Here is a 15,548-nt window from a genome sequence, read left to right as displayed (position 1 = left end):
CCACTAAAGGTGATTTGCAGAGAAGGAAGGTCCTGTCTCCTTCAGGAAATCTATTTGTGCCACAGGAGGGAAGGACATGCTTGGGACCAAAAAGCTTTGTGGGAGCCACCACTTGGTCCTTACCCAGGTGCCCCAAGGGCTGGGGGCTGGCATGGAGGAAGTGTGCTTTACCTCCACCACCCACATTAGTGGGTGAAGGGATGCTGACACACTCTACAATTCTGTGCAAAGAGCTGCTGTTCCACCTACAACTCCAAATTTTACTGGGGGCCTGGCAGTACATGGGATGGACAGGGTGGAAAATGCGCCCAAACAGGCACCAGTGCCAATGAGAGGGATTTCAGCGTAGCCTCTGGACTTTCCCCTGTGCAGCTCCTGTGGCTGCCCTCACTATGCACCTGCCAACACCAGGGGCTGAACGACATGTGATGACAGCGGCCATGAGCCTCCGGGCACAATGGGAGAGCAGCCACTCACCTCTGGACCCCACACACTGACAAGCCCCATCCCCTGCAGGCTGCAGGATCCCTTTAAGCATGCCGAGACCACACGGAGTTACAGCCCCAACTTGGACAGTTGGGATCTCCAGCCAAGCTCGAGACAATGCCATTCCCTGAGCTGTCAAAGCGCCAGCGCACACCGTCCTGCAGGCAGACCCTCCTGGGAGTGCCACGCTTCAAGGATGGCGCAGAGGGGTCCCTGGCAGCACTGCAGCTGGGATTTATCTCCTCTAAGAATATCTCAGCTCCATGCAATGGCTGCCTGCACAGCACAAGACCTCTTCGCCGTGGGAAGCAGCTCTGCAATGTGCTTTGAGCTCTTCTCCCCAAATTTGCTCCGGGGGCCTGTCCAAGCACTGACGATGCACAGCCCAGAGCCACAACTGCTGCAAGAGAAGCGAGCCAACACTACAGCTTGGGGGGAAAGCATCAGCCAAAAGTCACTCAAACAAGGAAGCAATTTGTCTTATTCTGGCTACACTCCCTTGAAAAAGCAGCGCAGAGCAGGGAAATCAGGATCACGTGCGGCGCACTGACCGAGCACCCACCGCAGCAGCAATGGGGAGCGTTCACACCAGGAGCCTGACAGATAGAACAGAACAGGGGAAAAAGGATGGAAAAAGAAATTCCACGTGACCCCTCGCTCGATCCAAGGCAGACACCACATCCAACAGTTCAGAATATGAAATACGCACAATGAGCTCCAGTGAGTAATTAATCCCTTCAGGAACACTGTAAGTGATTGCAGACAGCTTACCAAGAAAAAAAAAATTGGAAAGTCATTGAAAAAATTACCACAAAGTGTTTCTTTTTCTTTTCCAGCCTGAAATACAATGAGATCTGCAAGGAGCCCTCTCTGCTCTGCACAGTGTGACTGCAGTGGATTTCCAACAACCAGCTGGTTTTCCAACAACACTCAATCTACCTGCCAAGGTGAAAATTGTGAGAAACCAAGCCGGCCTGACGAAGGCAGCAAGAATGGTTGGTCCCAGTGCTGGGCCCTGACCTTGGCGTCAGTGGGACATGGTGGAGGGACGTTTCTGGAGGGACATGGCATGGCACAAAAAGGTGTCCATGATATCTCACAACTTCATCAGTGATTCAAACACTCCTTCAAACACGACTTTCGCAGGTCAGAGCTTGGCTTATGGAGCAGGACAAGCCCTCCTGGTAACGGGATTTGGGCTCCCTGGTGATGCTTAGCTCAGTGAACCAAACTCCCCTCCTATCTCTACCTCCCCCCTCCATCCTTGTGCTCTCTCTTGCCTTCTTCCACTTTCTCCAGCACTAACCAGCCAGTTCTTCAGCTGGAAGCCTCCAATTTGGACCAAATGCTGACCCATTGCAGCCAAAGTCCCGCATCTGCTCACTGCCCTGCACCACCAGGCAAGGAACCACATCTATCCACATTCTGCCCTGTGTAAAGTGACCATGTGTGGGTGATCGACCCTGCCATCCCCTGTGAACAGGTGGACAAGCATCCAGAGGCATCTGCAGGGGGGCTATCTCACCCACTCCTCCAGCCTCAGTCCCCCACCTCCAGGGAGCACTGACCCCAGCACTGCCAGGGGGAATTACAGAGCACAGCAGCTGCCTTTTACTTCCATAATTTCATGGTATTTTTCAACCAACTACTACTACTTCTACTTGTAAAACTGGAGTTTATTAAAAAGACTATTAGGAAAGGTATTTTCTCCTGTCAATAAAGTGACTTAAAATTAGTTGGAACTTTCAAATTAAAAACACAACCTAAACTTTCACTTCCACTTGCAATCACTCTGATTTGGAAAACAGGGTTTTTTCCTCATATCCTCTCCTGGGTTTTCTATCCTCTCTCCTATTCTCTCCTCACCATGTTTTTGTTTAAAAATTCATCAGGTCAGGGAAAAATGTCTGGGCAGGAGAAGAGGGTGGGAAAAAAAAAAAAAAGCAGAAGAAACTGTAGCTTTTGCAAACCCATCTCAGCTCAGGGGAGAAGAAGAGCTTCCAGACTCACCTCCCTGCTCTTGGAAAGCAAGAGGCACTTGGAAGGACAGGGGAATTTTGAATATTAACCAACCTCCTGCATGCTCTGGCAGCAGATATGGCTTCACTGACCCTCCTCAGAGTTCTGTGATCCTCCATGGCCTAACAGCTCCTCTAGCATGGCAACCAGGGGAAAAAGGGATGGATGAGGCAGGAAAAGAACCCTGGGTTTCGGTGTGAGATGCAGCCTGCTCCAGCACTGACCATAAACCCTGACTGCTGCTCCCAGTTCATGAGAGGGCTCTTACTCCACAAAGACAAGTGCCAGCTCCTGTCTGGCCATGGCACGGCTCCGAGCTGGACACTGGCTGATGTGAGGCACATCCCACAGGTGACACTGATTTTGGGAGGACTAAGATGATGTTTGCACAGCAGCAAGGTCGCTCCCCTACCTAGTGGTGCAGGAACACAGAATCATCACAGAACAGTTCATGTTGGAAGGGACCTTAAAGTCCATCTCGACTAAACACCTCCTACCAGACCAGGATTTTCCAAGCCTCATCCACCCCAGGCCTGAACACTTCCAGGGATGGCACAGCCACAGCTTCTCTGGGCAACCTAGGCCAGGGCCTGACCACACTTATAGCAATGAATTTCTTCCTAATATCCCTTCCTGTATCCCTGCAGTCTCAGAGATCACTCCCATCCTAGGCAGATCCCTCTCTGCTGTTCCAGAGCTTCCCTCTTACAACATGATTTTTGAGGACAGCTGCTGCACTCTCCACACAGGATGTGTGTAGCATCAGCTTACGAGTGAGCACACTCTGCCAGCGGATGAAAAGCTATGTGGAAATGGAAGATCATTACCATGATCTCTGTGGAAACATCCCATCAGAGCAAGTTTTTTGTCCTCCTCCTTCTCTCTCCCCATGTGCACAAATTCTGGCACCCCATGCACCACTTGGCATTGCCTCAGCACTGTGGGTCCAAAATGCAGGCGTCTGATTTCTAAAGCCATTGTCTGGGATGTGCTATTGAGCTGCAAAACATGGAAGGTTTGGGATGGAAAACAGGCATCTCCTGAAACACAAAAAGAAGCTGGCAACCCAGATTTTGTTTGACTTTGAAGTTACAGAGAATGTCAACCAAACACAATTTGCTTTATTCCCACAAAGGGAATGAGAATCTCAGCCACAAAATAAACCCGCACCTCTGCCCCCAGAAGGCAGCAATGGACAAATGGAGAGCAGAGCGAAGAGAGCAGAGCGAAGAGAGCACGGCTTCGCCCTGCTGGTCACAGCTGCAGCACAGAGCAGCTGGGCTTGGAAATGCATTACCATGCTCCGCCTGGGAATGCGAGGCAGGAAAAGCTGCTTTGTAAATGTACTTTTGATTTGGAGCTCAGGGTTCGTGTGCCATTACATTTAGCCAGTGCTCCTTTCTCAGTTCCAGGCAGGGAGGTTTGCAGGAACCCCCAGAGTTTCACCCATTTTAATTTTAGCACAGTGACTGTGCAGCAGTTACCTGCTGTTCATTTTTGAGAGCCAACAGGGTGGGAAGTGCCCAGTGGTGCGAACAGCAGTTGAGCTGATCAAATCCTGCCTCCAGGTTACTGTACCTTCCCCACCAAAATATCTGATGAGTGACCTCTCACTGCAGATTCTGCTTTCAGAGGAGCAGTTTTAAAAGCCCAACCTCCAGGCCCTACTCTGCACAGTCCTGAAATCATCTCAGGGGCTCCAGGATGAGATTCCCTCACTCATCCCCCATGCTGCTTTATGAGCGGGGCCATTCCCCTCCCCTTGCAGGAATCAGCCACATGTTCTCCATCTGGGAGCAGATGCCCATGAGCCAATAAGCTCAACTTGGAAAACTTCACTGAAAATATCACCAAATTTCTGAGTGCTCTACAGACCGCGGCCAGATGATGGATATTAGTGCTTCAGCAGTCCTGGGACACTGTTTGGCACAGGACAGCAAAAGCACAGCTAAAAGGGTCAGGGAAATGGAAATGAGATGGCTGGAGGTGCTGCTGCTGGAGTGTCTGCCCTCCTCCAGATGATCCAGCCTGTAAGGAGGGAGGACCTCGGTCTGCTGGTGAATCAGCCCCCAAATGGCTGCTGTACTCAGCCTGGAGCACTGAAAGGACAGCAGCTTTGGCCTTACAGCAATCCCTGCCACTGCTGGGGCACAGGGCAGAGCCCTGGGGAGAAAGGTGAGGGACCACATAGGGCAGAGCCCCTCACTGCCCCATCCCAGCCATGCCCATGGCACTGCCGGCACAGAGCTGAGGAGCAAGAGGCCTGGGGTAGGTCCTGGGCACTGCTCTTCCCCACAGGGTCAGCATACCGCCAGCTTTTCTGATGCATTCAACCACCGACAGCAGGAGACAGGAGGTCCAGACAGTGATAAATCCAGCCTCACACCACCCGGGGTGAGACACCAAAATGGAATTTACCAAAGGACCTTAAACTGATGAGCTGTGAGCTCCAGGCTACATACAGCCCGAGGCAGAGAAGAATCAGGCCTGCTCAGAGTCAGGCAAATGCTGGTACTTCCCCTTAGCCAGCAATCACTCGTTCTCCAGGCCAGGACGGATTTTAACCCTGCTGAGCCTATGTACACATTATTTGGGAGAGAAACCACCACTACCAGTAGCCAACAGGAGCCAACTGGCACCTCTGCCCCCAGGTCCTCTCTTCATTGCCCACCCTGACGTGCAATGTAATTCCCTGTAGGGGTTTTGTTACATTTTTTAATGAACCCGGGGTCCGAGAGAGGCAAGAGTGCAGGGCAGCCACCTTTCACCATGCCCAGTGGATGGGGCAGCCCAGAGAAAGCCCCCGGGCTGTCCCCATTGACTCCCCACAGCTGTTTCCCTCCAGCAGCCCTGCGCTGATCCAGCAGGGCAGAAAGCCCCATGCCAAGCACCAACAGAGCCAGACTCAATTTACACCCACCCCTTAGTCTGCAGAAACCTCAAGCCCTGCACAGTTCAGCTGCCGTGCAAGTCCAGCTGCCCCGGATTCAGCACACGCTACTCTGGGCTCATGGCAGCAGAAGTTTGCAGGACATCATCTGTCCGTCCTCCCTGCTGAGATGGCAGGAAGCTGAACTTCATTATTTCCCTTGCTTCTGCACCGCCTGTTGGGAGTTTGGAGCCATCTCCTCGTCACTCCCGTGGTGCAGTGAAGGTCTGGAGGCGAAATGCAAGGTGGCTGTGAAAGGCCACAGCCGGGTGGCCAGGGGTCCTGCACCAATGGTGGCCTCAGCACACTTGGCTCAACACCGGTTCTGCCCTGGCAGAGCTGAACAGTCCCCAGGTTCCAGTAAGAATCTCCTCCTGCTTTTAGGATGAGGGGAACTTTGTTGTCTCCCCTCCCACAAAGCAGGGCTCCCACCCTGGAGCTTGCCAAAACAACCCTGCCTTACCTGATTTTCACTGCCAGGTTAGCCCATGACTGTACCCACCCTGGAAATGCTGCCTCAGGCCTCTGAGCCACCAAAGCTGGGAGAAACTCGGGATGTGGGAGCAAGCATCCACGAGGCTGAACACGTGTTCCCTGCGGCACCACACCGGGAAACAGCCGGGGAGGGACGTGCTGGCCCCATCGAATGGCCTACAGCACGTTTTCTGCCAGCCCCAGCTCACCTCGGGGAGCTCCACCATCACAGTGATCAATGTGAATTAGCTGCTATCTGTTCTTCCACTTGTTTGCATCAGCTTGGAAATTTAACACCAGGCCAGAGATAAAGTGAACTGGAAATACCCCGGCAGGCCTAACATTTCCAGCCTGAGGGGTTCATTCAGCTGATGAGTTTCATCATCGCAGGTTCCTGCCCAGAAGAGCAGGTTTCTGTACTCCCCATGCACATCCCTCCCTGCCAGTGCCTGCATCTCACATGCTGGGCTATGAAAGAGCTGCTCTCTGTGAGGTGGGTTTTACAGAGACAAAACTGCTCCCCACCACGCTCCCTGCAAAAGCTGATGATGTCCTGACAAGGACTGGGCCAGAAAGCCCTGCCACTATTAACAAGCTGAATCTCCAGGCCAGAAAAAGCAGCGGGGTAAACCCCTTTTAGTGTCAAACCGGGCTGGCACAGGGCCAAGACAGGCCCCAAGCTGACATGTGGGAAGCTGAGACGATGACGCTGTGCATGGGCGACGGACGTGTGATTTTGAGAAGTGTCTCCTCAGTGAGTTATTCTCAGTGCACAGCAGTGCTGGAAGCTCACACTATAAATAGCCAGCAACAGAGTTGTACCTGCGCTGCAGCTCAGAACGTTCTTCAAGGCAGCTCGTGGAATTGGGAGTGCCAGGCTGGGGCAGAGCCAGTGCCAGGGATGCTTGAGGCCCATGACAAAGCAGAGGTGCAAGCTTCATGCAGTCTGGGCTCCCAGCAGAACCAGTAAGGGCTAGGTTTGGCCATGACTGGGTGCTCTTGAAAAAGCTTATCTGGTTGCAGGGTCTCACTGCCAGCTTTGTCACTCTTGATGACACAGCCCTGAATAAGATGAACAGAGGTAGGACATGCAGCTTCTCCAGACACCAAGTATGCAGGCTGGCAGCCAGCGTGGCTGGCATGAGAAATAAAGGTGGTTCTACATTTCTCCAATGCTAAAGGTATGGTATTATCCATCTGCCATGCTGCAGTTAGGGGGTACAGTCTTATACTGAATGGAGACTATAGATGGACTACAGATTAGGAAGAAATTCTTCCCTGTGAGGGTGGTGAGGCCGTGCCACAGGTTGCCCAGAGAAACTGTGGCTGCCCAATCCCTGGAAATGTTCAAGGTCACATTCAGTGGGACTTAGAGCAGCCTGGGCTAGTGGAAGGTGTCCTGGCCCATGGCAGGGACTGGAGCAAGATGATCTCTAATGGTTTAACCCAAACCATTCTATGGTTCTGTAATTTCCCCTCCAGCTCACACAGCCCAGGCTGCAGCACCCACAGCACAGCTCTGCCCGTTTTTCTGGGTTACATGAAAACAACCAGAACCTCCAGCAGCTTCAACAAGGATCTCATCCCATCCTTCCAGCTCACCAAGCAAGAGAGGTTGTGATCCCACAGCCAAAGCCAGCCGAGCAGCTGGTGAGCCAACAAGCTGGCACAGAGCCCGGCCCTCCCGCTGCGTCACCTGTGGCTGCGAGTCAGGCTCACAACCTGCCGAGGAACCGCGGCTTCGTGAGTGCAGCTCAAACCCTCAATTTCAGTTCCCCATTGAAAGGCGCCTCCTGGGTCCCTCCTAGCCAGCTCACCATCCCCTCCCTCCCCACTGGGCAAGATCCAGCCTGAGGGGAAGGCAGAGCAGCCCTACCTTTACATCTTCAGACACTAATTTCTGGATTTGCCATAAAATCTTTCTGTAATTTCACAGGGATGCTTGAGGCCAGACCCTCACAGGTATAGAGGAGGACTGCAAAGTGCCCACCTCTGGATGAGCAGGACAGCTAAGAAGAGAGACAATAAGGCTGACACAACACCAGAGCAATGTGGAGTGATTAAGAATCAGTGATACCTATGCCCGGTGGAAAATCCTGTGTCCCCAACACGCTGGCATGCTCACATGCTCACAGAGGTGAAGGCACATGTCCAGCAGCAGGACACATCTGCATTTCACTGGGCAGCATGGGAGCACGTGTGTGCCCAAGGTCTGCCCAGGTCCCCCCCTCCAGGGAGCTCACATGCCATGCTGTGCCAGGGCCACAAGGCTCTGGAGCCACCTCCCTGATCCATGGCTGCTCCCAAGAGCAAAGAAAATGTCCTACCCAAACGTGCTAAGCTTCTGCTCAGCAATTCTATGTGGATTTCAGCAGGTCCTTCTGTGGGAGATGAATCTCAGTCCTCCTCCTGAAGTAATAAAAAATACATTATGCCCTCAATTGAACAAGACAAATACCAGCACAAGGAATAAGAGAAATGCTGGCGTGAAACAAAATGTGGAAGAACTGGATTAGAGGAAGGACCAGCAAATTGGTGGGCACTGGGCACCACTCCTCAGTGTCACACCCACCCTGACACAAGCACATCTCCATTTGCACAGCTTCTAATCTCAGCTCTGCAATGCAGCATCCCCTGACTTCCCAGCTTCACGGCTGCAGCATCCCTGCCTTCCCAGCTCCCCTCCTGCTCAGCTCCCTGCTCCGAGCTGCAATGCAGCAGCCTGGGCAAGCCTTGCTCTCTCTTTTGCCCCTCCACCCCACCACGAGGCAACACGGAGCCTCCCAGCCGAGCTGTGAGCCTCGCACATCCTCTACCCTCCCAAGCTCACTGCTTTCCAGCCGGAGAACTGGCAACCCCTTCCCTGGCTCCCCCGGGAGAGCTGCTTCGTGTGTCTGGAGGAGGACGTGACTTTGCAGGGTGGGGGATATGGCAGCACGGCACCATTATCTGATCCCCTGTGTCCCCACAGCTCTGCAGGAGACACAGCCAAGGTGCAAAGCCTGGAGAGGACAAGGACTCAGATACCACAGAGGGATGGAGCCATCCCCACTCCACCCAGGGAGTTGATCCAGGCTCAGCAGCTTCACCATTGCCACCAGTACCAGGAACACTGCACACACACACAGCCCAGGACACCACTGTCACCGGTACCAGGAACACCACGCACACAGAGCTCACTGCACAGCTGTCACTGAAACAGCCCAGGACACCACTGTCACCAGTACCAGGAACACTACACACACAGAGCCCAGGACACTGCGGTCTGGTCACCAGTACTAGAAACACCAGACATGCACATTGTGTGCAGGACTCTGATTGTACGTGCAGGGCACCAAAAGCCACAAGCACAGTGGCACAAAAGACACTCTGGACCAGACAAGTGACTGATTCAGAGGATGTGCCAGTGGGTCCACCAGACAGTGCACAGCCAGGCAATCTTGATCTCAAGACTGCAGCCCTACGGCAAACTGCGCGGTCACGCCCGCAGCTGAGCCAGGGAAGCATGTGGCACATGCTGGCCACAGCAAACAGGCTGGCATGGCATCACTCACAGGTTACACACCTCAGAGGGTGCAGGCTCTGATTCTGTGCTGAGCTGGAACAAATCCTCCCCCGTGCAATGGGCACAAGCATCAGCCAAGGGCTGTCCTCAGGTTCTCAAGTGAGAGTGGGCAGGGGGGCCTGCAGATAGAAGGGACCAGGGGCATTGTTTTCTGGCACCATGGGAAGTTGCACAGGAAGACAAAGAGCTGGAAACCCAAACGGACATTGGTGGCAGGGGAACTTGTGACAAGGGAGCACTGTGGGCACACAGATACATGCCACAGCATAAGAAGCCAAATACACAAAGTTGGGAACAGGGACATGTGGAAGATGCTCTCCAGAAGGACCCAGAACTGCCAATGATTCTCCGAGTGCCACCCACATGAAAGCATGTTGCTCATGAGGCACCAGGACCAGGCAGGAGCCATGGGTGGGCTGGGTCCATCCCAGCAGCAGTCACACCCATTGGACTGTAAAGCCTTGAGGAGGCATCACCCAGGTCCCACTGTGGTCACATCCCATCAGCAGATCCCAAATAGCACTTCCAGAATTTCCATAATTTTCTATTCGTTTACGTATTTTCTTTTTAGACATGTTGGATTTGGGGGTGAGATACAGGCAGTCACTGTGAAAGCCCCATTTGATCAGGGATTTTCAGGCTCTTTGGGGAGAACTGTTTCAGCAGTGCATCCACAGATACGCTTGTTTTCAAGTGTTTGTTCTGCTACCTTTCCATAGGAAATTTTGAAAGACAAATCTGGATTTATTTTTTTCTCAGCGCTTTTTTCACACTGCCATAATCACTGGGAACAGAGGACATCCCAAACAGCTTCAGCAGAAGCTCTGGGGCAGCCCTTGGATCCCATTTCCAGATCTTCTCCCCAGTCACTGCAGCCACCTCAGCTGGAGAAAGCAGACATCTACTACTTGCTGTCAGCTCCTGAGAGCAGGCTGGAAATAGCAATAGCAATACAACTGTGTAACACTCCCCTTTCTCCTCACTATTACCCCAAAGGCAGGAGTCCAGCTCTGTGGGCAAAGGGAAATACATCCCCATCCCAATGACCTCGTCACACAGATGCTGTCATACAGGGACCTTAAGAGAGGAATATCATTAGTGGTATCAGGAGAGCCGCAGCACTTTACGAGGCAATAACCCACGCTCATCACTGTGAAAAGCTACTTGGTCTCTGACCTCCTCATGGTCTCCTGCCAGGGAGCCTGGCTACTGCTGCCCAGTGCTGCCACGGGGACGTTAGTACTTAATTAAACTGGTAGGAACAACATGGGGCAGAGGGAGGAATGCCATGGGGCAGAAGTGCTTCTTTGATCCCACCCCATGTGCTTCCCAGCAACGATGGCAAACAAAAAGGAGTAACTTGGCTCCCATCTCCACCAGGGTAAGGAATGTCCTGCATGGGACATGTCAGATACCAGTCCTTTCTGCACTGTGGTTTACTTTTTAAACAAGAGTCAGACGCAACATGCAGCTTCTGCCTGTCATGGAGCCCATCTGCCCATTCCAGCCCTTGGCTCTCCTCCCCACCACAGAGGGGCTGCTGGCACCCACTGCCCACCCAGTGCCAGCCTGAGCACAGCGGGCCCTGCCCTGCCTGCGTGTCAGCACCACGAGGCTACCAACTCCCCGTGGCTACGTACTGCCCAGCAAGGACATCCCTGCTGGGCCACCTGGGAAGGGCAGTAGGGCCCACTCCAGGGCTGCAGGACTGAGATGGGTTATAGCTGCAACTGAAGAGCTTGGCAGAGCTGCAGGCTCCTGCAGAGAGCATTTCGGGGAACACCATCTCCACTGGGACCTCATGTTTGTCCACCTGGGTTCTGGCCCACACAACACTGACCACTTATTTGTTGATACAATTAGCAGCCACTGAAGAAGCACCACATGCAGCAAAAGATGGACAAGGAAATGGCTGCAGAAAGCAGCTGCAGGATCTCGGAGGTGCCCTGGGGAGCTCTAGGTAAGTGCAACCATCACAGCGGGCACCGCAGGCACAGCCCATACAAAAAAGCCCCTGCACCTGATCAGCCCTGTCCATCACAGGCGGACACGAGCAGGGTGAGCTCTGCACAACCAACTCTTCCACCACGCTGGCCATGTGCCCTCGGTCCCCTTCATCCTGTGCTTGGGCACTGGCATAATTAGCAGCCCCAGCTGCCAGGCAGTTTTGATGAGAAGCCTCAGTCTTTGGTTGATGCAAAACGTATAATTTGGATGATGGAAATAGCCTCTACAAAGCACATGTGGTTGCCGCATGCCGGTGACCTCTCCTGGCTTGCGCAGGCTGCTCTTTAAACATGGTTTAGCTACAAAGGCTTCAGTGGCATCAAACAGATGAGGCAGCAGCAGTGACCGAATGAGAGGTAACATTTGGCCATGACTGAATAAACTGTATTTTTGGCCAAGAGGCTTGGGAATGCTTCTGGCAGGAGAAGCATGAGGTAGAGATGAGAATTCAGGTGTGGAGACTAAAGACACGCAAGGTCTCTGGAAGCCACTGTGGCTGGCAGCACCAGGAGCTCAGAAGCTGCACAGGCTTCTCAACACAGGTCAGCAGTTCAAGGACAACCATATCTGCAGAGGCTGGAAGTCCCCACAATTTCCTCTCTCTTCCTAGAACAAACCAAGCTTGTGGCTCTTTCCATGCCACTCTGGAGAGGGTGTCCTTCAGCAGACATTGCCAAACAGTGCAGGCTGATGTTTTGCTTGCCAAAGGACTGATGAAAACAGCAGAGACCTTCCTTCCCTCTTAAGCATCTCCTGTAGCAACCAGCAGAAAGCCCCTCTCCTGGTGCTCCTCACCAACCCTAGGAGGGTGTGAAGCCCACTCTCCTGAATCCAGTTCTCCTGGAATCCCATTCCTTCTGGGTCCATCTCCACCACAAGAACCATCTTTTCCTCGGGAAGCCAGGTTGTGGAAGGTACCATCACCACTGGGGAAGACTTCATCTGCCTGGATTGCAAGCAAAGGGGTCTGGAGACTCAGTGCCTCTACACAACCTCGAGTTGTGGTTGTGCCAGCACCACTGTCACACACCTCCCTCCTCTCCACATCCCAGGCTCCTGGTGGCATCCCCACCACACAGGCTGTCATGGATGTGCAAGGTCATGGCTGGCTTGGGTAAGTAGGTGTGATTCAACATCACAACTCCCACGAATCTGGGAAGTACAACCTTATGGTAGGGAAAGGGAGTTTCAGCAGGGTGAAGCTCCTGCTGTGTCTACCCCACATGCTCTCCCCATCCAACTCTGGACACAGCCCTCGATCCCCCTTGCAGGAAGCCTGCCAGTTCATATGTCTTGGAAAATTATTGGCAATACACAGAGGACAGATCTGGCAGAGTTTGGGCCTCATGGACCAGCTGACCAAGTCTTCAGATGCTAAGTGCAGTCCAAAAGGATGTTCAACACCTCCCGAGGTCAAAGTCAGCCCTGACTGATGCAGGTGGAGGTTTGGCAACACCTCAGAAACCAAATCAGTTGCTGGGGGCATTTCCACAACCATGATCTTCCTCAGAGTGCGCACAAGATCCTGTCATGGATCTCTGGTACTCCAGGGTACCACAAACTAGGAGTCACTCCCACGTGGGCCAGTCCTGTAAGGATTTCTCTTGGGGATGCTGAGGAAACTCCCACCTAAGAGCAGAGCATCATGGGGGGACACTGAGATTCCCCCAGGCATCCCAACACCAGTGAGTGGCAGTCTGTTAGTCTCGTAAGTGACAAATCCTCCTACAATCCTGCCCTGCTCCCACGGCATCTGGTGCTACTGCAGCGTTAGGCCTGAGGATGGATGTCTGTAAACCCAGCTGTGGGACCACCGGGGCAGCCTGAGCCCCCACAGCTGGGCTGACCTCCTGCATCCCACCCGCTCATCCCCACAGTCTGCCTGCCCAGGCCTTGAGCTCACTCTGTGGCCTTCCACTTGCCCCAGCATCAGGGCAGACCCTGCCAAGGAGGGCACTGCCGCTGCCCCCGTGGCTGGGCCCGGCTGGGGGCCAAGGGCAATGGTCTGGGAGGCTCCGTGCCTCTGTGCCAGCACACACTGGTGCACACTGTGCCAGAGCACTGCTGTAGCTGGGGCTGTGACCCCCCCAAAGGCTCCTGAAGCAGCCAGGGGTACGCAGGGAAGTGGACTCAGCAAGTGTGGCTTTCCAGGTGCCTGGCTCCAGCACACACTCCAGCTCCTCCACACCTCCAAACCACCTCCCCCAGGCCCCAGCTGCAGCAAATCTCTCCCCTTTCTCTTCATCAAACAGCAAGGACAAGGCATCTCAAGCCAGCTCAAGCACCAGAGAAGCTCCTGGCCCCCTAAAAAGAGGTCCCAGGCAGGGAACCTGAAGGGACTGCACACACCAGTCCTGCCTGTACTGCTGCTCCCCCACCACCAACAAGCACCAGGACTTTACAGCCAGCTAGCTTGAGCACCGTGAGCACCATGATGGCTGTGCACGGCTCCCTTGCCACCTTCTCATGCCAGTTGACCAGACCAAACACAGCTCTTCAGAGCCTTAAGTCCCCACAGTCATTGCCCAGCCAAGAACCCAGGCACTGCTGGGTGGGATGCAAGGAAGACAGGATGTCAGTGGGAAACAGAGGGCTGCCGAGGCAGCCACAATTCCTAGAGAACAGCATGCAGCACGGGAGAATGGCAAGGGCTGGGCTCACCTGCACTGAGACCCAAGGCTGTGGCCTGCAATGGAGCACTGGGTTCCAGGATCCAGGGCACAACCAGCACTGGGCCAGTGCTCGTTGTTCTCATGGAAACCCACCATGCACACAATGCATACAGCAAGCTCAAACCCACAGGGATAGCAAAGCAGGTTTCAGGCAGCCACAGCCTGAAATCAGCTCACGCAAACCCTGCAGCAACATCCTTGGAGACCGTCCTCTGCCAGAGACCCAGACCTCAGGATCTGCCCAAAATGGAGCAGCAGCATGAACCCCTCACACGGCACCTCCACCAGCAGCTTCCCAAGGTCACCCCCAGGGCGAGCCACACTGATGGTGGGGAGCAGCTGTGGCACCCGGCTGTGCAGCCTCCATCGTGTTTGGTGGGTGTTGAGACAAGGGATGGCCGACAAGACACGTGGGGGAGGACAAGCTCCACCACCACCTGCCACTGCTCCTTGTGAGGAGGAACTGCCTTTCCTCCAAGGCAAGAGGCAGCTGACAGTACCTTCCCTCAAGCATGCCTTGGAGATGGACTGAGGGCTGGACCCCCTCTGCTCTCAAGCCAGGCTGGGAGACTTGGGGGTGTTCAGCCTGGAAAAGGCTCTGGGGAGACCTTAAAGCCCCTTTCAGTGCCCAAAGGGGCTCCAAGAGAGCTGGAGCGGGACTTTAGGCCAAGGGGGAATGGCTTTCCACTGACAGAGGACAGGGGGAAATGGGATATTGGGAAGAAATTCTCCCTGTGAGGGTGGGAAGGCTCTGGCACAGGCTGCCCTGAGAAGCTGTTGCTGCCCCATCCCTGGCAGTGGCCAGGGCCAGGTCGGATAGAGCTGGGAACATCCAGGGCTGGTGGAAGGTGTCCCTGCCCATGGCAGGGAATGGAACAGGAGGAGCATGGATGTCTCTTCCAGCCCAAACCATTCTGTGATTCTAAGCGACTGGGGACACCGAGGCTGATGACTCCTTTCCCCTCAGCCACCCTTCACTTCAAGACACTGAGGTCGCCACCAGCGGGTCCTCACGGAGTGTCAGGAGCCCAGATGCCTCCAGCTGCCACCTCTGGCCATTCCCATCTGGACGCCGAGCCCGGCGGTCGCGCCGGCCGCACTCACCCAGCATTTGGCTGAAGAGCAGCTGCTCCAGGTCGCCCAGCACCGTCACCACCAGCTCGGGGTCCACCTTCAGGTACGGCTTCTCCTCGGTGCCCGCCGCCACCGCCGGCCCCTTCCCGCCCAGCAACTCGTCGTCGCACTTGCCGCCGCCGCCCGCCTCGGGGGCCTTGCTGAGGGGCTTCACCTCGGCGTAGGGCCCGCGGGGGATGCGGCTCGGCTTCCCGGCGGGCGGCGGCTTGGCCGGGCCGGCGGGGCGCGGCGACAGCAGCGAGTGCTCGGAGCGGGACAGGCT

At 54.5% G+C, this 15,548-nt stretch overlaps 1 protein-coding gene across 1 annotated transcript in view; it reads right to left on the bottom strand.

The window, feature by feature from the left end:
* The window catches only part of NAV1 (neuron navigator 1), a 70,244-nt gene that overhangs the window by 42,764 nt on the left and 11,932 nt on the right, over positions 1–15,548 (bottom strand). The window contains exon 4 of the mRNA XM_041422588.1: positions 15,257–15,548. This exon is cut by the window's right edge and continues 407 nt beyond it. Coding sequence (XP_041278522.1) covers positions 15,257–15,548 — 292 coding nt within the window. The remainder of the gene's footprint in view (positions 1–15,256) is intronic.

The sequence above is a fragment of the Onychostruthus taczanowskii genome, unplaced genomic scaffold (assembly GCF_017590055.1).
Source record: "Onychostruthus taczanowskii isolate IOZ18803 unplaced genomic scaffold, ASM1759005v1 scaffold74, whole genome shotgun sequence".
Lineage (NCBI taxonomy): Eukaryota > Metazoa > Chordata > Aves > Passeriformes > Passeridae > Onychostruthus > Onychostruthus taczanowskii.
This window is presented reverse-complemented; position numbering and strand designations above follow the sequence as displayed.